Genomic DNA, 24,285 nt, shown 5'->3' on the forward strand with positions numbered 1-24,285 from the left:
CCAAGAATCAGATACAAATAAGATTTCTAAAATTGTATTAAAAACATTATAGAATTTCATAAAAGAAAATAATGAAACTAAATAAATAAATTCTGACGAACAATTAATAAATAAGTGTTTAAGTAGTTGAAAATAAAATTCAATATAAGTAGTATATAAAAATAAATAATTCTTATATTCGTAACTAAAAACAAATTTGTAGTAAATCAAGACAGCAACCGAAAATTAATAAAATAGTGTTTAAAAATATAAAGATGAAAGTTCACTAAAAAAGTTCTTAACCACACTTCAACAAAAATCTACGGTTAGAGTGTGTGAAAGTTGGCATGCAGCAGAAAGCATAAATATTTCTTGTTACATTTTCATTTTGTAACGATTTTCGTGAGTCATTGCCGCGACTATTAGAGGAAATGCGCGGCAAGCAAAGAGACAGAGAAAAGTCAGCGACGATGCGATCAAGGCAAGCGCCAGGCCTCTCTGCTGAAGGGCGGGGCAATAGCGCAAGGTGGAGGGGGATGGCGGGGTAATGCTAATGATGATAATGATGATCTCTAGCGCCAAACTCCAGTGCCTCGGGCGAAGTTTGCTGCCGTCGCGTCGCTGCCACAGCTAAGTTCAAATCTAAATGCCGTAAACGCCAGAGACAGCAACAGCAACAACAACAACAACACACAGCTAATACAGCAACAACAACAACAGAGACTAAGCATCAACAAAAGAGTGCTATGCTTTTTTGTTGTGTTACCTCTGCCTACGATGCTGCTGACTGCGCTGCCAGCAGCGCTGCTTTCTGCTCATCCGATGAGTTTCGAATACAACTAAATCAGAATTTTTATTCAGTTTCAATTGTTTAGCGAGTGCGGATCGGCGTTTGAGTTCGAGTCAGCAGCCAAACGAAACGAAACTCAAACGAGAAACGAAAGCGGCTTGCAAAAAATAAATACAAATACAAAAAAAAACTAAAAATAAAAAGAAGTACAAAGTAAAAAAAAGAAATAATTAAAATAAATAGCAACAACAGAAATGATTTAAATCAAAGCAAGTCAACTAAAATTTGTGCTGCATTTAGAAATTTGCATGTGTGTGCAGGTTTCATATGTGTGTGTGCGTGTGATTTTGGGTGTGAGAGCTTTCTTGTCATTAACCGGAATTCGCAAAGTGTCAAAGCGCAACGGAAGCTTGGCAATCAAATTAACCGTTAGCTCTCGCTTGTTCTTTATTATTTTTTGTTTTTGCTACATTTCTCAGCTTAATTCGGTCGGTCGTCATGGAGCGGAAAGGCGACGGAAAAGCTTAAGTGAAATTTTCACTTTACGAGTATTTTTAGATTTATTTCAGAATCTTATTCTAAAGAGCAGCTTTTAGCATTTTTTGCTTAGCCAATAAATCATGCACACTTTTGATAGCTTTGCTTAAACTTTGCTTATTTTATTTTCTTGACTGTCATAATAAATTAATTGCCATTTTGAATGCTGCCTTCTCTCTCTGTCTCTCCCTCTTTCTCGCCGCTGCTCGCAATAATTAAAAATGTTTGTAGCTGGTTTTTGTTATTGTTTTATATTTGGTTTTTCGGTTTTACATTTGGCCAACTGCGACGGGCGGCAATGATGGCAATTGTAGTATTTACGCATTGCTGAGCACTTTGTCATTCAAAAATGTTAATTACCAAAGTGGCCAAAAACTTTGCTCAAAAGGTCATAGGCTCGAACTCCAGTCAGAACTTGTGAGGAGATGCCCAAAAGAACTCCGGGTTATTGACACGCTCTCTCACACACAATTTCACACACACTCACATTGTAATATTACTGATCTTAACTCCGAACTGAACACATTAATACGAAATGTAGCAGCAAAGTGAAGCCCATGAATAACGAGCGATCCCACAACTCATCTTTAACGATCTTTGCATATTTTGGCAACATAATTAACGGTGAAAAGAATGTGAAAAGTAGCGAAACGTAACGCGAAAGCCACAAACTGAAGCACAGACTCAAAAAGAAATAGAAACAGCAAGAAATGAAGCCCATTGGCACGCGAATGTAGCAAAAAAAAAAAAAATACAATACGAAATAAAAAAATAAAAAAGAAAGAAAGAAAGGAGGAAGAGAAAGAAAGAGCCGATATACAAACAACTGAGGAAGCAGCAACAGAAATCGAAACAGAAGGTTTCTACGTCTCTGACGCTCTGCAGTGCTATTCAGTTCCCAAACTCCCGTCGCCTCACACAGTCCACTTGAAGTCCCACTCCGACTTCAATTCTAACTCAAACTCAAACTTGATCGCGAACTCAAACTCAAACTCTCTCAATAAAATGCTAAAGGAAGTGCAATTGTGACGATAAAGAAGTTGCAAAAATAAAAAGGGAAACTTCAAGTGAAATATCTAAAAATAGTAAATAGAAAAAAGAAATGCTTAAAACAAACTTCAGGCAGCGCAGTCTGCTGCTGCTCTGGCTGTTGCAGTTGCTCTGGAATCTCACGGCAGCACTCACAGTGGATAATCAACTCGTCTCGGCACGAAATGGTAAGAAAATCGAAGTGTCTGACTATGATGATGATGATGATGATGATGACGGCATAGTCGAATCTATTACAGCATGCCACTAATTATATATTTAAAGAATTGTTCAACTATTTTTGCACTCTAATAATAGTCTGAGTAATTAATGAACACTATTATGGGAGGAAGCCAGATTTAAGACTTTAGATTACGAATATGGCAAAACAGTATAGTTTTGGGAACTTTAAAGTTTTTTCTTAAAGTGCTTAACAATGGTGGACAGAGCTATAAAAATGTCAAGAATTTGATAAATTCACTAATTCTTAGAGATTAAATTTAATGGAATAGATATCAAGCTAAAATAAAAGTTGAACTAAAGTCTTACAAATCTAGTTAGGATAATGAGAGGAAAACAAAGTATTTTAGATCATACTTTTATTGAAATTATAATTCTAAAAAGGCATCATGGTAAATTTAACTCTTGGCTTGAGCATAAATTTTATTCAAATAATAATATTTCCAACATTTTATTTATTTTTGTAGTATAGTAGTATATATAGTAGCTTAACATAAGCTACTACATTGGAAATAATAGCATCTCGGACGTTCGGATAATTGTTACTTTAAATATTTTGAGATTTGTGTCCAAAGCAATGTTGAAAACATTTAACATTAAATTACTTTGATAAATTCAAAATATATTACATTAAAAAAAAAACATTAGTAATTATATTAGTAATTATTATATTTATTGAGCTAAAGCCAAAAATAGATATTGACCTTCTAATTAAAGATTAACCTCATTTCCACACAATATATCTGAGAAAACAATAAAGTTACCAAAAACGATTGCAGAGCCACATGCACTTGGGGATTAGCTGAAATTTTGGTTAAGGCCAGTACAATTTATATAGAAATGAGACCCAAATCATCAGGCATCATAAGCGCAAGAGTAACCTCAGCAGAACTTTTGTCTCTCGTTGACCTTATTGAATAATTCATGGAAGCGTGTGGAGTTCTATGGCTAACTATGTCCCACCTATGGGCCATACATGGGTTAATGGCAGTCAACTGCGTCCACGCGGCACGCAAGCCAACTAAGAATTCAGCTACACAAATGGAAATTTAAATAAAGAACAAAAGAGCACAAAATATGTAGTTAACAATTGAAAGAGCCAATAAAACTAACCTACCATACAGTGAAGCACCACTAAAAAAAAAATAAATACAGAAAACAGGAGAAGTGGCCTTGAAAGTGCAAGTGAGGCACAAAACGATGACGCCATCGTCAATTCGAGTTGGAGTTGGCATCAGAGTTGCAGTTGCCCAAGAGTGTAGTGAACTTTTCGGCCAATTGCAGTTAACGATTTGTAATTTGTTTGCTTTTGCATTTGGCGTTTTATTTGCAGACTGTTTCGAACGCGTTGCATTGGAGGCGATGCTGCCATTTGAGAAGACCTTCCGCACCGATGACACCAACTCGCTGAAGACGTGCAAGGAGAAGTGCCTGCAGGCGGGAGAGAAGTGTCAGGCCATCTCATTCGGGTGAGCAACAGCAACAGTAACAGTAACAAAAGCAAAGCAATTGCAATTGGCAATTGCTATTGCGATTACCCAACGAAAATACAAAATACAAAATCTTTCATGCCCATTTTTGCAGTGTGCATCGACGCGGAAACGGCACATGTCAGTTGTCATCGGAACAGTATGGCAACGGCGGAGCCAATGGAGGCGGCGGCGGCGGCGGAGGAGGCGACGGTGAACAGTACAGTACTCGTCCAAGTGGCATCATTTTCGATCCCGACTTTGATTTGTATGCGCGCAAAACGAATTGCTTTGATTTGAGCGACAATTCGATTGGCCAACTTGATGGTGCCCCAAGTCCGATCAGCACTGGCGTAACGCCAGTGAATCTGCCCAATCGACCGCTGGATGTGGGCAACACGCCCGTGCTCGTCGTGAATCCCACACCGCATACAGGTCCCCCCGACTCGCCTCGTCCCCCACCGCCACTGCCACAGCTGCCGCCGCCGTCGGGTCCCACACTGCCGCCACCTGGCGTCGGAGATCGCTTGTACTTCTCGCAGGAGATTTATCCGCTCTACAAGTATCCCACGCTCTACGAACACAACTATCCGGCGCCCAACGAGAATGCCTACATACCCGGCGGCTATGCGGCCAATGTGCCCGAGGTGGACGATCATTATAGACCCGCCTACGGGCCACTGGATGAGGAAGGCGTGCATCCCACGCCCCATGGACCGCCGCGTCCAGTGTTTGGTCTGGGTTACGGCAATGGCTATAGCTATGGTACACCTGAGCGCTATTCTCCCACAACGCTGCGTCCCACTTCTGCAGAGCGCCCAGGCTACCCACCACGTCCGGATTACAACGACGATCGTCCCGACTATCCGCGTCCATCGCCAGCGCGTCCCTACGACAGCTCCACTCCGCCAGAAAGTTCCTACGGTCCACGTCCGACACCCAACTACGATGGACATCGCGAGCCACGTCCCGACTACACAAATCGACCTGATCCGCCAGCTCATGCTCCCCACGATGGTGGCTATGGACCTGGTCCAGGTCCTGGACCAGGCTCCTCGGCACGTCCACCATCATACGACCGACCACCGCCACCAAGGGATGACTATGTGCGACGCAATGGCAGCGTTATGCGTCCCGATGGCTATGGAGGCTACGACGATGATAAAACCATAGCCACCTACTTTAATCCCGAGGATTACATGCAGGGTAACAAAAGTAAGTAAGGACACTGCTGATTAACGAAGTAAAGAGAATAATTAGAATCAGGGTTTAGTTATAGACTTAGTCTAAAGCAATTGCAGTATGAAGCTGTTGAAATCAGAGAAGAATGAGAAAATTAGTTGGAAATTCAATACAATATTTTAATAACAAATTTTATTATTATTTTATTTATTTTTATTTTCAAGAAGAAAATTAATATTTCTGCAGAAAAGAAGCTAAAGACTATTTTACTACATTTTTATAGAGCCAATATTAATCATTTATACTGAAATGAAGATTTTAGAGAACGCAATAGAGATAAGATATGAATGAGATTGTGTTGGAGATGTGATTGATATTAAAAGCAATAAAAAATAAAAGGATATCGTATTCTGAGTTTACTACACTACTTTTGTTACAAATATTTATAATAAGAAAGATGAGTGAAACCTTATAGGTAACACTATAAGCTATTCATAGAAAGTAAAAGCAATCGTCAAAATAGAATACTCTTAACCCCACTTCTTGCTCATTTCCAATCGACAGATCGTCCCATGCCCATGCCTGGAGATAGAGATCGTGATCGATATCCCATGGATGAAATGAATGGTGAGTATAAAGTTAATTTTAATAAACATTAATATTGCTGATAAATCATAACCACGTCCCAACTAATTTTGGATTCGCGATCAGAGCTAACAGAGCAGACTGTGTGAAGGGTTTTACTACCATGAAATACTATATAATATTGGGTTAGATCGTAACAAACTAACTGAAAGTGGTAGTATTAACATTGCGCACAATTAAAACTCATTACGTGCGGTACAAAGATGAGAGGCTGTGGCCGAAGGGAGTGGAAGAGGGAGCGGGTGTGACATTGTAGGCGGGAGGGTCAGTTGACCCAGATTTTTGTTTTGGCTTTTATTTGCGTAACAAAACTAAAAACCCATTAGACTGACATAAAGCGCAGTCTCGCTAGTCGAGTGGGTGGTTGCATGTGCCCAAAAAAAAAACATTTACATACTAAACAACAACAACATCAACAAAATTGAATAATGCCTAACTAGAGCTCATGGTGTGGACAACAAAACAAATGAACAAATGTCGGGCAAAGTTTAAGCGAAAAATGGCAAAAATGTCAGGCAAAGTGGGTTATCGATGCGATCGAGTTCAACACAAAAATAATTATATATAATTTTTGTTCGCCTTGTTTTTAATAATTATTATAATGTTTTTTGGTATACAACTTCTTTGATATGATGTCAGCGTTGAGTTGAAGAATTTACGGTACAGGCTTGTCAAGTGCAGAAAGATTGATGACAATTCTAAAATTACGCTGCCAACTCATCAAAGAGTCATTTATAATTTGGTGATCTGAACTCCACTTCCTTTGGGAGTTCTCGACTGTGACGAAGTATGAACTTTTTGGGCAGCCGGTGACATAAGCCAAGTTCGGTTCAAGTGTAGCTAGTTACGATCTGACAACAACTGTCGAGAGCGTAATTAAATTGCCACTCGTCTGCGTGCGAGTTAGTTAGTTGACTTTATTAGGCGTGGGACAGATCTTTGCCTCGAAGATAAGCATAATACGAGGCAGCTTACAAACGGAAGTGTTTCTTACTTCTCTTTCCTATTTCGCTCTGTAGTTTTTTGGGTGTTTTTTCTTCTTCTAAAATTGTGCAAGAGCAACTGCACTTGAACAAGCGACCCTGCCTCCCTCTTTTGCCCCTAGCAATAGGCCTGCATTGTATGCAAATTAAGCAAAACAGCAGCAGCAATGCACAAAAAAAGCTTACCGCCAATGCAGTTGGCCATTGAAATGACAGCAGTGACATTGATTAAGAAACGGAAATGCGCTCAACTTGTCTGACTTTTTGTGCCTCGATCATGTCTCACAAACAGTCGGCCTAAGGGCGAAGAAGAGACGTTAGATCAATGCGATTGCCAAGACTTGGGCAACGAGCTTCATATTAAATATGAATTATGCATGTTAGCAGCGCGCTATGGCAGCGGTATGAAAAAGCTTGCAAACAAAGAAAAAGCTTGAAAGTTCTTGATTAGAATTCACAATATTTGCTCAGAACTTACTGAAGCGCTGCTAAATTATAGCTGGACATTTGGCATATTTATAGAAATATTCTCAGTTAATTTTCAAGTGCTAAGAAAACGAAAGACTCAGGCAACGAACTGCATCGTTAAGACATTAAAAGTGTTTAACAGTTCTCTACATAATTTATAGTGGACATTTATAAAACTGCTTGTTATTTGTAGTCAATTTAAAATTATTTGGCAAAATGTTTTTAGCTATTATTCAGTGCTAAGAAAACAAAAGACTTAAGCAACGAACTGCAACGTAATTAAAGAAACTTTAAAGTTTCCATCATTTAATTAAAAAACAAACATGTTAACGGTATTAAATGCCAGACAGACATAGTTCAAATTTGATATATATTTTTTAAAAAAATATACTAAGTATGATACTTAATAAGCTGTTGCAAATATATTTTCTTAATTTTATGTTTTCTACATTAAGAACATGCTTGCTTGACGAAATTCTTTGCTTTCAACTCTTTGGCGATTTCTGAGAATGTCGCTTTGAAGTGCAGACTATCTAACTTGCGGTGATCTTACGGCATCCTTGAGTGACGTCAGGTTACGCTTTGTTACCTCGTGTGGTACATGTGAGTCTTCTCATAATTCCGCCGCAAGTGTTTCTTGCCCCCGTATTTTCATCTGAATCAAAGATAAGCAATCTGCTGACCAAAAATACTCATTAAAAACACGACTCAAGGCTCCACGCAAAACGCCCCCCCGCTGGGCAGAGCCCTAAAACAATGCGCCAAGCGTAGAGCGAGAACAAATTCAGATAGCGAGAAAAAAAGCTCGCACAAAGCTTTTCTCATTTTTGTTTCGCTTTTCGAGTTTTTCACGGTGTCGGCGCGAAAAACGCGCGCGATTTTTCTATTAGCGTATAAAACCGCAAGCTTGACCACAGCAGCTGCTCATTCGCCATTAGAATCGCCATCGCTGCGCGTCGTACAAATCCGCCGGAAATAAATGCGTATCCTGTGCTAACGAGTGTGAAAGTGTGTGTGAGCGAGTGTGTGTGTAATGGCTGCTGTGTTCAGCTAGTCATTTGGCATTAAAATTTTCTAATTGTGACACAAAACAAAACACACACAGAAATTCCAATTGAAATTGAAACGCAACGCGCTTACGTAACCGCTGAGCATCATAGCGACTAAAAACAAATTTAAATAAAAAAAAATAGCACACAAGTTTATAAGCAAGTAAATCATATTTTTTGGATTTTTTGTTGGGGGTGCTGTTAGTGCTTCGTTGAGCGCGTTCCAATGCGGTTGCAAGTGATGTACGGTCTGCTGCTATTGTGGCTGCCTCTTTTCTGTGGCAGCCATGCCAAATTTGTGAGTCCTACGCGGCACAGTGTCAGTGGTAGCAGTAGCAGCGGCGGTGGCAGTGGCAGCAGCGACATCAGCAGTACCATTATTATTGTGGAGGATGCCAAAGGTAAGGGGCAGGGAATGGGTCTGAGAAGAGTTCATAACTCGGTCAATGCACTGGCCAAAAAACCCAAAAGACGTGCGTATTAAAGTAATTTGCATAATTTGGCGAAGCCAAAGCGAAGAAGAACCTCTCGGTTGGTAGCAATTTTAGCGAAGATTATCTGAAGCGAAGGCTGACTTTTGGGGGCAGGGTGTGTGTGGGAGGCGTCGCTAAAAACATGACTCGAACATAATTTACAGCAGCAGCGGATGTGACGATGGAGTACACAACACAACACAAGAAAATACGTGAACGTGAAGCAACATGTAGTCTCCCCCCCCCCCCTCCACCGTACTCTCCCTCCACCGATCTTTAGTTCTGGCGCTTCAAACGCTTCACTGACTTTCAGCTACAACTCAGAGCTGAAGTTAGACTTAGAGTTAGAGCAGCGCTTTTTGGTTTGCTCAACTCAACGACTACGAGTCAACCTCTCCATTCCAATAGATTTCTGCATCTTTGCCATTGCATCTTCATCTTATTGCAGCCTGCTTCCGGCGAGTGTTGGCGGGCAAGCGCATTGCGCCCCATTGGGTGCGTCGCTCCATCTCGTGCGAACGCGTCGAGGACTGCATGCGAGAGTGCGGCCATGAGAAGCGCTTCATGTGCGAGGGCTTTAACTATCGCCTGGATCCCTCCGGCCATGGTCAAGGCGATTGTGAGCTCATTGAAATTCCACTCTCCCAAATGGATTTGTACTCGAGTGCCAATCGACGAGACACGAATTTGTTGCGCCATCCCGACTACGATTATTACGAGCGTGATCGCAATGCGCCGAGCAGCTGTCGTCGCAACATCTGTCAGGACTGCTCCAAGGGTCCCATCTCCAGCAATCCCATCTACTTCAAGCCCAGCAGCGGTCCAGGACCTGGACCCAGCAGCAGTGGCCCCTATTTGGATCGCGATCGTGATCATTATCGTCCTGGTCCTCCTCCATCGCCACACAGCACAGCTGTCGATCATTATCGCGGTCCATCGGGTCCACCGGGTTCCTATGAGCATCGTCCTTACGGCTCCTCGGAGTATCATGGCTCCCATTCATCCTCCTCGTCATATGAATTCTCTTCACATGGCTCCAGTTCTGGTTATTTTGGCCATACGCCGCCCAGCAGCTTTGGTGATCACTCGGCCTCGCGTCCCGATTACATAGATCGCCACGACTTCCCACGTCCCTACAGACCTAGCGATCGCTGGGAGACCTTACCCAGCAGCTCGGGCTACGACAGCTCCGTCTATCGTCCACCTCGACCAGAGACCGACCGCATTGACAAGTACAGACCTTCATACAGACCAGGTGGCGATTATTCGCCATATCGCCCGCCAGGTCCACCACCAGGACCTCCGGGACCACCCGGACCGCCTGTCACGGGGCCAGCACACAACTACCTCGATCGCGATGGTCCGCTGCCGAGGCCAGGCAGTGGCGCCTACAAAAAGCCCAGCAAGTTTGTGCCTTACCTCATTGGAGCCGAGGAGAACTGGGGCAGCTATGGTGGCAGCTATGGCGGCGGCGGCAGCAAACACAGCTCTCAATGGAGTCTGAGTGAATCGCAGCGCCGCAAGGATCAGCATGACTTTAACTACTTTGAACTGGGTCCCCCTGGCCACCGCGAACCACCGCGTGAATCGAATGCTGTGCTGCGCTATCCCGGCTCCAGCTACGATCACGACTATCCGAGACATCACAACGACTATAGACGTCAGTGGACACGTCGACCCGGGCCAGATGGTAAGCTTATCAAGTTTTACTGCTAAAATAAACACTACAATTGAAACACCTATCCGCTTAGAATGTTCGGCAAAGACGAGCGAGGGCTTCCGACTGCACAAGACCGCTGTGAAGCATGCTTTCAATGTGCCCACGCTGACGGAATGCGAACGCTTGTGCTCGGATCAGCGACCCAGTTTCATTTGCCACACCTACAGCTATCGCTACAATCAAGCGGGTCGCGACAATTGCATGCTGTGCGATCGGCCCGTCAACATGCTCGACTATTACGTGGACATTGAGCCCGATCGCGATTACGATATCTATTCCATGGCCGATGACATGGATGTCTGTCGACAGCCGCCACGACGTAGCGATGGTCCCAGTACCGCGCTCTCCGATCCACGCAATGCACGTAAGTCAAGGATTAGTCACAAAGGAGAATTCTTATTCAATTATAATATTTTGGTAGAATGCTTCTTCCGCGCCATCGATGCCACGCGCTTCTTTAAGTCGATTGTGCGGGATTCGCTCACAGTGCGCACAGTGGGCGAGTGTGAGATGGAGTGCATCCGTTCCACAAAATTCACCTGCCGCGCCTTTGCCTTCCGCTATGGACAGCAGCGACATGCAGGCGTCATCGACAACTGCCAGCTGAGCGATTGGCCAGTGAGGGACATGGACAAGGAACGTCATCTTATATTGGACGCCGCCTTTGACATCTTTGAGCGTGCCAGCTATGGACATGGATGCGAGATTCAACCTATAATGGATGAAAAGCACAAGAAGCGTAAGTAGAAAAAGATTTTTGGTTTGTGTTGAATTCAACCTTATTATTATATATATATTCAGTTTTTAATTACATATTTTTAATTTCAAATAAAATAAAATATTATAAAATCTCAAAATTTTAAAATTCACTTAAATTATATTATTCTCATTAGTTTTATTCATGACTCACACAATTTTATTTAAGTTAGAGATATATTTTATTCTTTTTTACAAGCCATAATTCATACCATTGTTCATCCATAAAAAATAATTATATTTATTTTATTTAATTATATATTACTTTTCTTTCTAATCCCCTTTTTCTCAGTCTGTTATCTTGGTTATGGCTCTCCTGCCAGGCTGCTGCCACCTGCGATCAAGAAGGCCATCTCAGTGCCCTCGGAAATGGCTTGCAAGAAGGAATGCATACGCTTCAGAGAGACAACGCAGTTCAAATGCTACGCCTTTAGCTATGGGTAGATACATATAAAGGAAAAAGTCTATAACTATTATGCTTACTCCCATACTTTACATTCTCTATCCTCAGTCCAAATGGAGCCTGTGAGATGTCAGACCTAGATCAGACAGAGCTGAAGCTTGATGTGCACTATGAGCACACGAAAGATAGAAAAGATTACTGGCTGTTTGCGTGGAATCCCTTCGATTGGACATGTCGCGATAAAGTGAATACGATCGGAGGTTCGCGGGTGAATAATGATCGTCGCATGGACATATTCCGCGAACCGGGTAAACTGACAATCTTAACCTGTTGCACGTCCATTATTGTGTAAATAACCCATGTGGGCAACAGCTGACAGTGCTCCAGTCCCCCAGCCCCCTGTCCAAGCTACTCATACTATATGTACATGTAACTTAACCTAGATAGTAATGTTGTATTATGTGTAATCGTAATTAGCTTGTAAAGGCGGAAAATGTAAATAATTGTACAGTAACCTCATTGGCGAATCCAATCCAATTCCCTCCCTTTTTTAAATACTAACCCAACTGTTGCGCATGTCTAACCAGCAACTGTTCTACAAAAAAATAGAAAAGAAATGAACAAACTTTACTAACGTTTCATTCGCCTCACAACGCATCGAAGGAGACACAGCCTGGCGCCATTATACGGTCTCTGGAAAGCCATGTCGTCGCAGCAGTCCTTGCGAGAAGAACCTGATCACGGGTTTCTACTCCTGCGAAACGGATGGCGCCGAGGTCGGCTCCTGGGATTACTGCTGCAAGACCGATCATCCCTGTGGCTACAGTCGTGGCTTCGACTATCCCTGGTAAGTAGCTCATTGACTTATAGCTCTTCGGAGTGTACTTACAATTTATGCTTAGAGTTGAGCAACCAAATTGTATTGCAATAGAATAACATGGATTTTACACTTTTGGTCCTCATTCAAGAGGTAATTTTGATAACCAATCATTAAATTGTTCTTGCCGATCAGTAATCAGTACCTGCTGAATACCGGAAAAAATTATTAAAAAAAAACAGTTAAATCTAAATTTACGATAATCGTTTTTATTGATTACTTATAGAAAATTTTCCACAAAGTTATGTAAATTCCTTCCACGGCTATTGGTAGAAAATTCAAAAATATTTGTGAGATCCTACATAACTAATGCCCATATATTTCTTCAGAAAATTTGAAAGAAGCTATGCTCAGATTTTGAAAAGAACTATATTGAGTTTGCAAATAAAAATTCAATAAATATTCATACAATTAATAATATTTCTCATCTTCCAGGTGCTTTGTGGGCGACGAGGCGGATCAGTGGCGCAAATGCAGCGATCGCTATTATCCTGGCAACAGCACCAAGCTCTCAAACCTGAGCTCGAAGCAGAAGCAAAAGCACAAGCCACTGCAGCCGGCGACAGCAGCAAGCAGTGAATACACCCAACATCCGCCACGACCTGGAGGTCTACAGAGTCTCAGTGATTTTGCCGCCGCTCGCCTCTGGCCCGTCACGTATCTGTATAGCGAGGGGCCGCCAAATGCAACCGAGTTTAGTAATTTCGTTGATTGCAACAAGGAGACGTGCTAGCGACACGCAAAGTCGGCGACATCATCACAGCTTAATTAAGTAGATCCCATTATCAGATTTGCCCCCTCAAATAGTTGTAGAAACCTGCCTCTCCACCCCCGTCTTTACACTAGATTTAACCGTATTTACTCATAACAATGGCGAATAAGTTACTTCTCACAATGTGTCGTTGTGATTTTCAATGAGATTGGATACCATTTTCCGTCATAATCAAAAATGAAAAATACCCAATTAACTTATTAATTTTAATATGCAAGCTTTTCGATCGCTAATCACAGATTCGTGTGTTTGCGCGTTAAAATATTGCATTGTGTACTTTCGTATTTAAGTTCAATCACATCTAGCATATACGATTAACAATAAATACTAGCTAACTGCAGAGCGGTTATAACTTGATCGTATTCTTAAATTGTAGTTTTTAATCTTTCCAAACTTGAAATCATTTAATGGCATATATCCAAAAATTTGTTGCATACTTTTTAGTGTAAGATCAACACAAAAAGGAAATATTAAGCATACGCACTGAAGAATTGAACGGGAGAGCCTATAACTTCGCTTTAATTAAGTTGTCTTCTAGTTTCGGAATATAAATATAATTTTGAATAGGATTACTCTATCGACCTTACTCTATTTATCCTTTGCCCGCCCGTCTGTCCGTATGAACACCTAGATATCAGCGACTATAAGATATAGAGCTCAAATTTTCTTTTTTGGACAGGACTTGTTATTTTTGCACGCAGATAAGGTTGGTTTCATAATTTTCAATTTTCATAAAAAAAAAACTAGATTTTTGGTACACACAATAATAACTACAATAATTATGATTCCTGAAAATATGGTTTGATATATTTTAATATTTTTTCTGTATATTTATTTGGTGTACAGCTTTCTTAATTCTTATCTGGATAAGTTTCCGACCAAATTCCATCATTTATTATTTATCATTTTATCATATTCGCAATATGTGTTGAAAAGCTTTATTAACAATATACATTTTTGATACAGATAACTACATAAAAAATAAAGAAGAAATAAGTTTTGATATTTACGTTAGACATCTGCGGATTCTTTGGCGAGACTAAACCAAAGAAATAATTTCCAGTGAAGTGAAAGCACGCAGTGAATATAAACATACATAGGAAGGCATAGGCATACATAGGCAGATGCTTATTCAAATGATGTACTGATCAATTTTACTGCTTCGTTCATTTGGTGGCAATCTTGTAGGCTATCCAGCGTATATAACTGCCTACGTTTGTGTAAACACCAGGACTTCCATTTCCGCATTCACGTTTTCCAATACTAACCACGCCATACTGAACAATCCGTTGATAATCATTCAAATACTTTATATACGACAATGGACCTCCAGAGTCACCTTTGCAGGAATCATATCCAACGCCACCTGCGCAGATTTGTGTGGAAACGATTTCTCGACTAGGATAAGAGTTTTGGCATTGTAAGCGATCTATACGATTTAAACGGGCTTGCTTCGGAAAATCTGAAAACGGCCCATTTTCGTTTTTACCCCAGCCAGTCACATGGAATTTTGCCATATTATTGACTTCTTGTTGAAGATCATAGTTGGTGGGCAAACAAATAGGCGTAATGTTTTCTACGAATAGTAAAGAAATTAAATGTAAAGTTTCAAGTACAGTTTTTTTCATTTTAAATACCTTTGACTTCCACGTCTCTCGAGAGTTTTACTAGAGCAATATCATTATGACGAGTAACACGCGAGTATTTTTCATGCACGAAAATACGTTCAATGTCAATATCCTCAACTGGTGGCGCACAAAAATCTCCCCTGCAATCTCTTTCCTGACTTATGTAATGTTCTCCCAAACGGACTGATAGTCTATGATAAAAACATTTCTTAAATTACACACATTAAATAAGATTTTAGGTGCAGATGGCTTACAGTTCTTGATCTAAGAAGCAATGAGCAGCTGTTAACACGTAACCTGAAAAGAAAAAAGCAATCGAGAAAAACATGATCATAAAAGTAAATGTTCAATGTATTCTCTTACGTTTGTTTATCAAAGTACCAGCACACTTGAAAGCATAACTTCCATTTTTGGTTTTAAAATAAAGAAGAGCCAACCACGGTCTCGACATTAATTGAATTTCTTGACCCCCCATTATCTTATCAATTGCAAATCTCCCGCAATCCTCTATTGACAGATTATGAATTGCCTGGTCAATCTTTTCATTTTCTTCACAGCACACAAATACCTAAAAAGTAAAGTATTGTATATGAATTTGAAGAAATAAATAATAAATTACCGTTTTATTTATTTTTTCAAGGTTTGAATTCTGGATGTAGAAGATATTATCAGCTGAGAGTTGAGTTCCTTTCTTTTTTCTTACAAATATATTAGATATGAATGAACATTTCCTTAGGAGCATACGATATCCAGGTTTAGAATCGCGTCTTATGCACTCTTCATCCGCTAAATGTTAATATTATAAATTGATAGCAAACACACCAAATTTCTATATCTTATACTGTACCATTTCCTTCAGAGATAAGCGCAAAAGCGAATGTTAAGCCGAAAGCCAAAAATAGCACGTTAATTTTGTACATTGCGATTGAAACACAAAAGTGGAACTGAGTGCCAATTTCAAATTGCTTAACTACGACTATTCAACCATATATGTACATACATAAGAAAGCAAATATTATTGCTTTTGTATTGTTATATAAAAATAAAAAAATTCCACAAACTACAAAAAACATATGGCCCAGTATATGTTTTTTATTATCATGAAAATATTCTGCTTATGAAGCATAGCAGAGCGATTATTTTCACTGGACATTTGGCATTTTTATTTCGTATTCTTGTACATTATTATACCCGAACTGATATGTAAAACAAGTATTATAACTTTGTGCTTGCAGGAAATGTATGTAACAGGCAATAGGAGAAATCTAAGACCGTATATAGTATATATATTCTCGATCAGCATCTAAACACTTGCATAGATCTCAGAGACTATAGATAGAGACATCACTTGTTAGTTTTGCCAGCATACCAAGTATGTTTTAAATGTTTGCCACGCCCTTCATACCCCCTCAAATCGAAAAAAATCGCATAACAAGTGTAATTTTGAACCTATAGCTAGAGTTTTTGGTACATACAATAATATCTACAGTATTTATGAAAATTTATTTAAACAAGTAAGAAAACTACAGTCGAGTGTGCTCGACTGTGAGATACCCGCTACCCATTTTGAATAAAAGCAAAATATTCCAGTATTATTTTCAAAATATACCGTAAATACTACAAAAATACTAAAAATGTAGCAAATGGTATATTTGTTATATCGATATAGTATCACATTCAAAATATACCATAGACGGAACTATATACCAGATTGTCGGCCAAAGCAACTAAAACCGTTTTTGCCCATACAAAAGTATTTCTTTAATAACTTCGACAATTTTTATCTGCTCGCAACCAAATTTTCAGGAATTACAACTACTATAGTTATTATTGTATATACCAAAATTAGACTCTAGCTTCAAAATTACGTTTTTTGTTGATTTGCGCGGGGCGGAAGTGGGCGTGACAAAAATTTGAAACATACTTGATCTGCATGCAAACATAACAAATGCTGTCGAATAAAATTATAGCACTATCTCTTAAAGTCTCTGAGATCTAGGTGTTCATACGGACAGACAGACAGACGGACAGACGGACAGATGGACATGGCTAGATCGTCTCGGCTGTTGATGCTGTTTAAGAATATATATGTATACTTTATAGGGTCGGAGATGCCTCCTTCTACCTGTTACATACATTTCCTGCCAGCACAAAGTTATAAAACCCTTCTATGCTATGGGTAGCGGATATAAAAATACTTTTAAATGCCTACTACAATTGGGTCTTTGTTGCTTTGGCTGACAACGTGATATATTTTGTACTTTATGGAATATTTTGAATGTTGTACTATATCCATATACCAAATATATTCTTCAGTATATTAATTTTAAATATTTGTAGATTTTGTTTTAATTGAAATGGGTAACAAGTATCTGACAGTCGACAGTAACTATCTTACTTGTTCGTAACTAACGTTTATTAATAAACTAAATCTAAAGAACACATGCCAGTTTTATAACTCCTTAATCTGACAAGATAAAGGCGTTTTTACATTAAATTATATGGAAAGGGATTGTAAGAACAGATCTGCTAGACTCCACAATTCCTCTTTTTTATATATTTTTTATTATTATTTTTATATATGTATCTAATTCTGGATAGTTACTCAAAAGATTCGAATTACACATTTGTTTAAATCAAATGTAAACATATGAGCAATACAAAAAAATTCCCACTCTATGTACTACACAACGCGAGTTCCAAAAACAAAAAGAGCGCTCGACTGGTAGTTACTCTGAAATTAACGAAATCTATATTAAAAAATAGTCCAAACAGTAATTGATAGATGTGTTTTTCAGTTTTATTGATACCCTTATTGATATAAAAGATAAATATTCATAAGTTACAGCATATACAAATACAATTGAAATTATTCCAATTTAATTGCAATAATATTCAAAATCTTAACGCAATAAATATATAGAATGCTTCGCATCCAACGATGACGATTCATTTTTGTTTTTGTTTCTTTTTTTACCAGGCTTTCCATTAAAAATTCGTAATACATAAACGATAAATTTTCGAAATTCACAAAATCGCAAATCATTTACATGCGCATTTCTTGCAACGCTGATATCTTCTTTTTTTGTTGTTGGCCGATAATAAATTGTTTCCTAAAATTTTGTTAAACAAATCTTAAATTGGCGCTGTGCGTTAAGAACTAAAGTTATACAGATATCATAGGTTGACGCGTGGTACAGAAATTTGGAGGCCAGAGTTCTGGAAGTTGGCTGGTTTTTTGTATGTGTGTTTGATTTATTCCTGATTTTGGTTTTCAATTATCTATGTTATTGGAGTAGTACTACGGAGTATCTATCGATATAACATTCGTTCTGAGGGGCTAATTTCTATGTTGTTTTGCTTTTGTATATGCGTTGTAGTGTGATTAAGTTAAGGCTATAACTAAATTTGTGTTAACAAAAAACAATGCGTAAAATTATAACAAATTTTTTGTAAAATGGAAATACAATTGTAGTTTCTGTGCTGGAGTTTGGTTTAAGGAACATGACAACAATAGTGTGTGTGTAAGTGATTGTGTAGTTGTACATATGTGTGCAAGTGCGTTACTGGAAAGCGCGTCTTCCTTTTATGGACTTTTCTCTGTGATTTCACAAACACGCACTTGACATACATTCTGTATCTGACTGTGAGAGTGTTTATGTGTGTGTGTGTCAGTGTGTTAGATGATGCCTCTGCGATTGCATAAATATGTGCATGCTCTATATAGTTTGTATATATAATGTTACTTATGATAACATTCGTATTATTATTACGCGTGTGTATATAAAATAGATACATAAATATATATATACACATATACACACACAGATATATCTGGTTATCTCCCTCTTTCAGTATATATATATATATGGATATATAACTGGTGTGTACGTATATCGCTGCATATGTGTATGTTGGGAGCCACCATTTTAACTGCTTCGATCCGTCTCTCTCGCTTCCAGTTGCACACAGTCTCGACAAGCATTCCACTTACAGTAATCAGTAGACAAATCGATTGATGTTCATGCCCAGATCGTTGCCACCGCAGCCTCCAGTTGGTGGCGGCGATTGATCATCCTCATCGTCACCCTCATAGCCATTGCGAGTCATGGTGCCATTGTCGCTCACATTGTTGCGCTTCACATTGCGCTTAAAGTGCAGCAACTTTAATTCCTCGGTGTATTCGCGATTATCCTGCTTCACATAGTCACGCAACGTGCGCGGCAGCTCGTCCAGCTTTAGGGGCGGCACCATGGGCACCGGTACCATGGGTACCAATGGACCATTGTCCGATACTTCGCTCGATCTGCCGCACATCTGATAGAACAGAATATACGGTGTGTTGGGTGAGGTGAGGTTGTGCATTTCCTGTGGCTGCGAATTGGTCACCAAGCTATCGTTGAATTTGAACCAGTTCTTTGACTGATCGGCGGCAAAGGTGAAATAGTGACCCGAGTCCATGCTGTAGCCAGCGTGCACGACGCCAGCGTACAGATCATAGTGCACTGAGCAGGTCTCTTGCAGCGAGTCATTGCCGCACACTTTGACCACAACCTGAGGAAATGAAAAGAGATCATTAAAGATCTGAATATACGGAAAAGTTGTGGTAACTTACGCTCTCGTCGTGGAACACCTTGTGCATGAGCTTGGTGCGAAAATGATACTTCTGATCATACTTGAATTGCTTGAGCGTGAGGATTAGATTACGAGGCGGTTGCGTGAAGCCAATGCGACGCTCTGCATCGCACAGTTTCTTGCAGCTGGGACAAAAGTATTGATTGTCGCCATCCAACTTCTCGGCGGAGCAATAGTAATCAATTAGATCCTGCACCGAATAATTGTTGGCACCACAATCGTCCTTGTCATCGGGAAACGATAACTGCAGCTCTCGGAAGCTGTCCTCATTGCGACTCTCCCATGCGCAGCTCAAGCATTTGTAGGTTGTTGACAGTTTGCCGGCGAACGTCTTATCGATGGTTGACGGTGGCTTCTTCGACTGCACATTGGTGGGCGTGGCACTGTGACAGTTAATAGCAGGCGCCACGGGTCGACTGCACAGCTCAAAGTCCTTGCTATTGTAGGGAATCACACCAGCAGCGACAATATCATCCGACGACGGCGTCTCCGTTGCCGATGACTCCTTCAAAGCTTTAACCTGTGCCGACTCCGTGTTGATGTGTGCACTGTGCGCATTAATCTCATGCTCGTGCAGCAAATCCAGCAAATATCCTAGGAACTCGGAGCTGTCGTGCTGCAGTCCGGGCGTAAAGCCCGGTGGACGTGTGGCCTTCAATACCAGAGATGGAGTTAACTCGAAACGCATCGAGTGATGCATCAGCGCCAGCTGCTGTTGCATCTTCAGCAGTAGCAACGAGTTGCTCTCGATGAGCAGGATTTGGCGTACAAAACTGAAAAGAAAAAAAGAGGAATTTTAATAAGAGTTGAAATAAAAATGGTAATATAATAATTACAGAAAAGTTGTGATAGATAAGTTTAAATAGTGGAATAATTAAGGTAATATATGGAAGTTAGTTATGCAAACATTGCAGTTGCACTTATCGACACAAATTGTTAATTTAACAAAGCTACGTAATATCGTTTGTTTGTATATTTTCAAATACAGTTTTAAGAGAATAATATGAACAGTCTTCTCGACCTGACTTAATTAATTATTGAGCAGACTTTTTTATAGCGCAAGCAAGCTTGTTTAATAAATAAATCTCACTATCGAACAACAAAATATACTAACAAGAGAGCAATAATAAACTTCAGATGTTGTTGCTTTAAGTTAAGAATTTCCGAATAGATGAAGAATGAAACTCCACGTAAAGAGTTCTCTTGTACTTCAAATGTATTTTCAACAGAAGGTACACATCGTTCTGTTCAATTGCGGACATGAGAAACGTCCAATTTTGTTTTATCTAGACGATAAACGAATTCAATGATTAACTGCAGGTCGGAAAACCTGCTCTTTCAGAAAATGTCTATTCAAGTTTACTTTCTAAAATATATTTAAAAGGGCTACTTACTCGCTGGTCATGGCCAGCGCCTGCAGCACGCTGTTCATGTAGCACGTATTGCCCAAGTTGACGAGCCCGACGCGGGCATTCCTCGGCAGCACTTGCTCCAGCATGTCGCGGGCGAGCACAAAAGAATTCTGCGATGGTTCATACATGCGCAGCACTTCCTTGAGTGGAGCATAAAGCTCATCGTTATCGGCAAAGCGCAGCATTAGAGCGTTGAATAGATCCACCAGCTCTTGGATATAAGTATCTGTCGATGTTTTGGCCACAATGTTGACCTGCTTCTTCAGCGCATTGATCACTTTGGGTATCATTGGCAATATCTGCAAAATAAATGAGAATGTAAATTAATTTGCACTTGATACTGGCTTCACAACTTACCTTGTGGAATATCTCGGGTGCGTGATTAATGGTCGAGAGCATATGAAAGACAATGGGCGCCACTTGGGGCCTCAATGCTGGCATCAGCATGCGAATGAACAGCATCTCAATGTTGTCCATGGCAATCTGATCGAGCAGCAGATACTTTTCCTGGTCGCGCAATCCCTGCAACAGCGCCAAAATCCAAAGCTTGAGATTCTGACAAAAGCTGCACTCGCCGAGCCATTTGCACAGCGTATTCACCGTTTTGCGAATCTGCTCACACTGCGGATTACGACCGAGCAGTAATTGCACAGCCTCAAGGATGAGATCCTTATGGAATAGCTCAAAGACAATGGCCACAGCGCAGCTGGGTGTCGCTTTGGCATCCGAGATGATCGGATAGACGATGTGCAGATAGCACATCAGCAATTCCTTGCTGTTGTGCATGGCCAAAATTTTGCCCACTTTGGTAATCTCCTCCTTAAACAGTTTCAAGTCCTCCGGTGTATTGCTGATGGGGATGTGGGCGAGTTGTTGTATCACAGCCACATAGCATTGCAACAGGCCCCGTTGATCCTTGTGTCGAGTGTGCTGCAGTGACTCCAGCAGCTTCTTGATCTTTATGACCACCTCGGAGCCCTGATGTTCCACTCCTTCACGGGCATGGGGCAACGACAATTCGCCACTGGCACTGTGGCCACCGCCGCCGCCACCTTCATCGCAGATGTTGTTTGCTGTCTTGCCACTGGTGCTTGCCACACCGTTGGCTGTGCTTCCAGACGATGTTGTTGTTGCTGTTGTTGTTGTGCTGCCCGTTGTTTGACCAGCTGCTGCTCCTGTTGCTGCAACATCATTAGATTCAGTGAGGTTCTGCTTGACAGCCATGTTGTAGTTGTTGCTCCTTGTGTTGAGTTCAATTAAGTCCGCTTGCAGCTGCTGCTGTTGTTGCGCGTGGCGCAGGCGACGTTGCCGTCGTGTGTAGTGTCTCCGGGGGCGACTTGGCTTGCGTGTGCTGCGGGCACTGCGGCTGTTGCGAGGTCGCCGACACTCGAAGCGTTGATGCCGCGTGTCCTCGTGCCTCCTTCTAATGCGAGTCGTTGTTGCTTACTTACTGCGTGTGGCACATTCGAAATCCTCGCAGCAATCTTGCAATCTTTTCTCCTCTCATTAGCGTACTCCTAACTCTTTTCTGCGCGTCTGCAAGAAACAATTTAAATATTTACATATTTGTACGACGCTCGCTTTGTTTTTCATCACCTCTTCAGTTTCCGAACTTGTCACTGCGACCTTCTTTTTTAATATATAGTTTTATTTCTCTCTCTCGCACGTTTTGTTTTTGAGTTTTACCTTTGCGTTGTTTACAGCACTTTTGATTGCTGGAGATGATGTGTACTATAATTTTGACTGCTCTTAACAAATTCTTTGTGAATATTTTCAGCTTTTTTGTGAATGTTATTTTTTTTGTGTCTACTGAGTCAGTGAAAGCAAAGTTGAGAGACGTTTAGTCTGCATGAGCAGGGCTGCAACTTGGAATATTATTGCATCACAAGACACCAGCGATAACCGATATGAGCATTTTGTTGGCTGTTAATTTAACAGCGCTAACTGGATTCTTAGCAAACAGCTGATTATTATAATTTGAAAAAATGTTGTGATGACAAAAGCTGAACTCGTTCTTAATTGCAAATTTATTTGAGATGTGCTTCATAATTTAACATGAAATAATAATAATAATAATAATAACATTAATAATAATAATAGTAACTAATGAAGAATATATTCGATTAATGCTGCAATGAATCAGAATCAATTCAATCGATTATATATCGTAAAATTAGTGCTATCTCTAAGAATACGCGTCCGTCAAAAACAAACAACAAACAGAAATATACTCTCGAGCAAGCAATATATCCGAATGAATACAATTTTTTCATTGTAAATGTAAAACAATACCACAATTGTCAAATACTGTTTGTCTATACGCTAATTTCGCTAATTTTCTACAAAAGTAAAGAGATCGTAAAATGCATCCAGGGCAAATCGAAGTCAACGAAATCACCGGCTATTGGACATTTCTGTTGAGCGTAAGTACGGCTATTGGAGTTAAATGGAGCTTTATGTCAATTTTAAATTTTCAGATCGACTGGAAAGATCCCTGGCTTATAGCATTGATATTGCTACATGTGTTGACAACAAGCACAGCTTTGTTAACCCGCAACAACACAAACTTTCAAGTATTCCTCTTTCTTGTGCTATGTAAGTAGTTTGTTAATAATTCCAAAAGTTATTTACATATATAATCATGCCTTTATTTCAGTGTCCATAGTATATTTTTCGGAGAGCATCAACGAGTATGCGGCTGCGAATTGGAAAACATTCTCGAAGCAGCAATACTTTGATGACAACGGTTTGTTTATCTCCACCGTCTTTTCCATACCAATATTACTGAACTGCATGCTGTTGATTGTGAGTACTGACCAACCATATTGGGATACGTGTCTCTTCTTGCTGCCACATAATTCATACATTTACTTATTGAACACAGGGCACTTGGTTGTACAACTCAACACAGATGATGGCCACGTTGAAGACGGCTCAGCTCAAGGAGCGGGCGCGAAGGGAGCGCAACGCTAATAATAGTACAGCTGGCACGCCCACATGCCCGGATAAGCCTTTAAAATCAGACTAATCGGAATACGTTACGTGTTGTTCACTCAATTAATTATTGAAGCCATTATCGGATGTCAGGTGTACTTGCAATGCTTTTATTTGTTTATATGTGTTGCGCCCTTATTTGTAATGATAATAAAGCAGTCAGCGTAGTGAGTAAAAAGTTGTTAGATTAATTGATTTGTTTGATTGGATTTGAAAGACCAAGTAACCGACTATTTAGTATATT

The 24,285-nt window shown here is 40.2% G+C and overlaps 4 protein-coding genes across 6 annotated transcripts; 2 read left to right on the top strand and 2 right to left on the bottom strand.

Moving 5' to 3' along the window:
* Positions 1 to 851: 851 nt before the first annotated feature.
* On the top strand, positions 852 to 13,726 carry LOC117570185 (uncharacterized). Of its 3 annotated transcripts, none has more exons than XM_034251667.2 (12): positions 852 to 1,079; positions 1,848 to 2,523; positions 3,909 to 4,044; positions 4,160 to 5,259; positions 5,791 to 5,853; positions 9,293 to 10,534; positions 10,596 to 10,928; positions 10,986 to 11,303; positions 11,613 to 11,760; positions 11,832 to 12,031; positions 12,387 to 12,570; positions 13,036 to 13,726. In XM_034251667.2, the coding sequence occupies exons 2-12, from the start codon at positions 2,409 to 2,411 to the stop codon at positions 13,331 to 13,333; spliced, it is 4,137 nt and encodes a 1,378-aa protein (XP_034107558.1). In that variant the 5' UTR covers positions 852 to 1,079; positions 1,848 to 2,408; the 3' UTR covers positions 13,334 to 13,726. The 3 variants fall into 3 exon arrangements, with proteins under 3 accessions (XP_034107558.1, XP_034107557.1, XP_051860585.1); XM_034251666.2 differs by having other exon boundaries at positions 852 to 982; XM_052004625.1 differs by having other exon boundaries at positions 852 to 975.
* Positions 13,727 to 14,305: 579 nt separating this feature from the next.
* On the bottom strand, positions 14,306 to 15,912 carry LOC117570186 (serine protease grass-like). The gene is made up of 6 exons (XM_034251669.2): positions 15,848 to 15,912; positions 15,620 to 15,786; positions 15,364 to 15,568; positions 15,255 to 15,297; positions 15,010 to 15,191; positions 14,306 to 14,948 (listed from the first exon to the last, which is right to left on the bottom strand). The coding sequence occupies exons 2-6, from the start codon at positions 15,740 to 15,742 to the stop codon at positions 14,539 to 14,541; spliced, it is 963 nt and encodes a 320-aa protein (XP_034107560.2). The 5' UTR covers positions 15,743 to 15,786; positions 15,848 to 15,912; the 3' UTR covers positions 14,306 to 14,538.
* Positions 15,913 to 17,788: 1,876 nt separating this feature from the next.
* LOC117568088 (ubiquitin carboxyl-terminal hydrolase 38) lies at positions 17,789 to 23,044 on the bottom strand. The gene is made up of 5 exons (XM_034248466.2): positions 22,644 to 23,044; positions 21,405 to 22,583; positions 21,030 to 21,346; positions 19,616 to 20,408; positions 17,789 to 19,554 (listed from the first exon to the last, which is right to left on the bottom strand). The coding sequence occupies exons 2-5, from the start codon at positions 22,269 to 22,271 to the stop codon at positions 19,000 to 19,002; spliced, it is 2,532 nt and encodes an 843-aa protein (XP_034104357.1). The 5' UTR covers positions 22,272 to 22,583; positions 22,644 to 23,044; the 3' UTR covers positions 17,789 to 18,999.
* A 165-nt stretch (positions 23,045 to 23,209) lies between these two features.
* Positions 23,210 to 24,219, top strand: LOC117568089 (transmembrane protein 18). Its single transcript, XM_034248467.2, has 4 exons — positions 23,210 to 23,470; positions 23,525 to 23,642; positions 23,704 to 23,852; positions 23,932 to 24,219. Exons 1-4 carry the CDS (start codon positions 23,411 to 23,413, stop codon positions 24,073 to 24,075), a joined length of 471 nt encoding a protein of 156 aa, XP_034104358.1. The 5' UTR covers positions 23,210 to 23,410; the 3' UTR covers positions 24,076 to 24,219.
* The last annotated feature ends 66 nt before the right edge of the window (positions 24,220 to 24,285 follow it).

This window comes from Drosophila albomicans, chromosome 3 (genome assembly GCF_009650485.2).
Source record: "Drosophila albomicans strain 15112-1751.03 chromosome 3, ASM965048v2, whole genome shotgun sequence".
NCBI classification, from domain to species: Eukaryota; Metazoa; Arthropoda; class Insecta; order Diptera; family Drosophilidae; genus Drosophila; species Drosophila albomicans.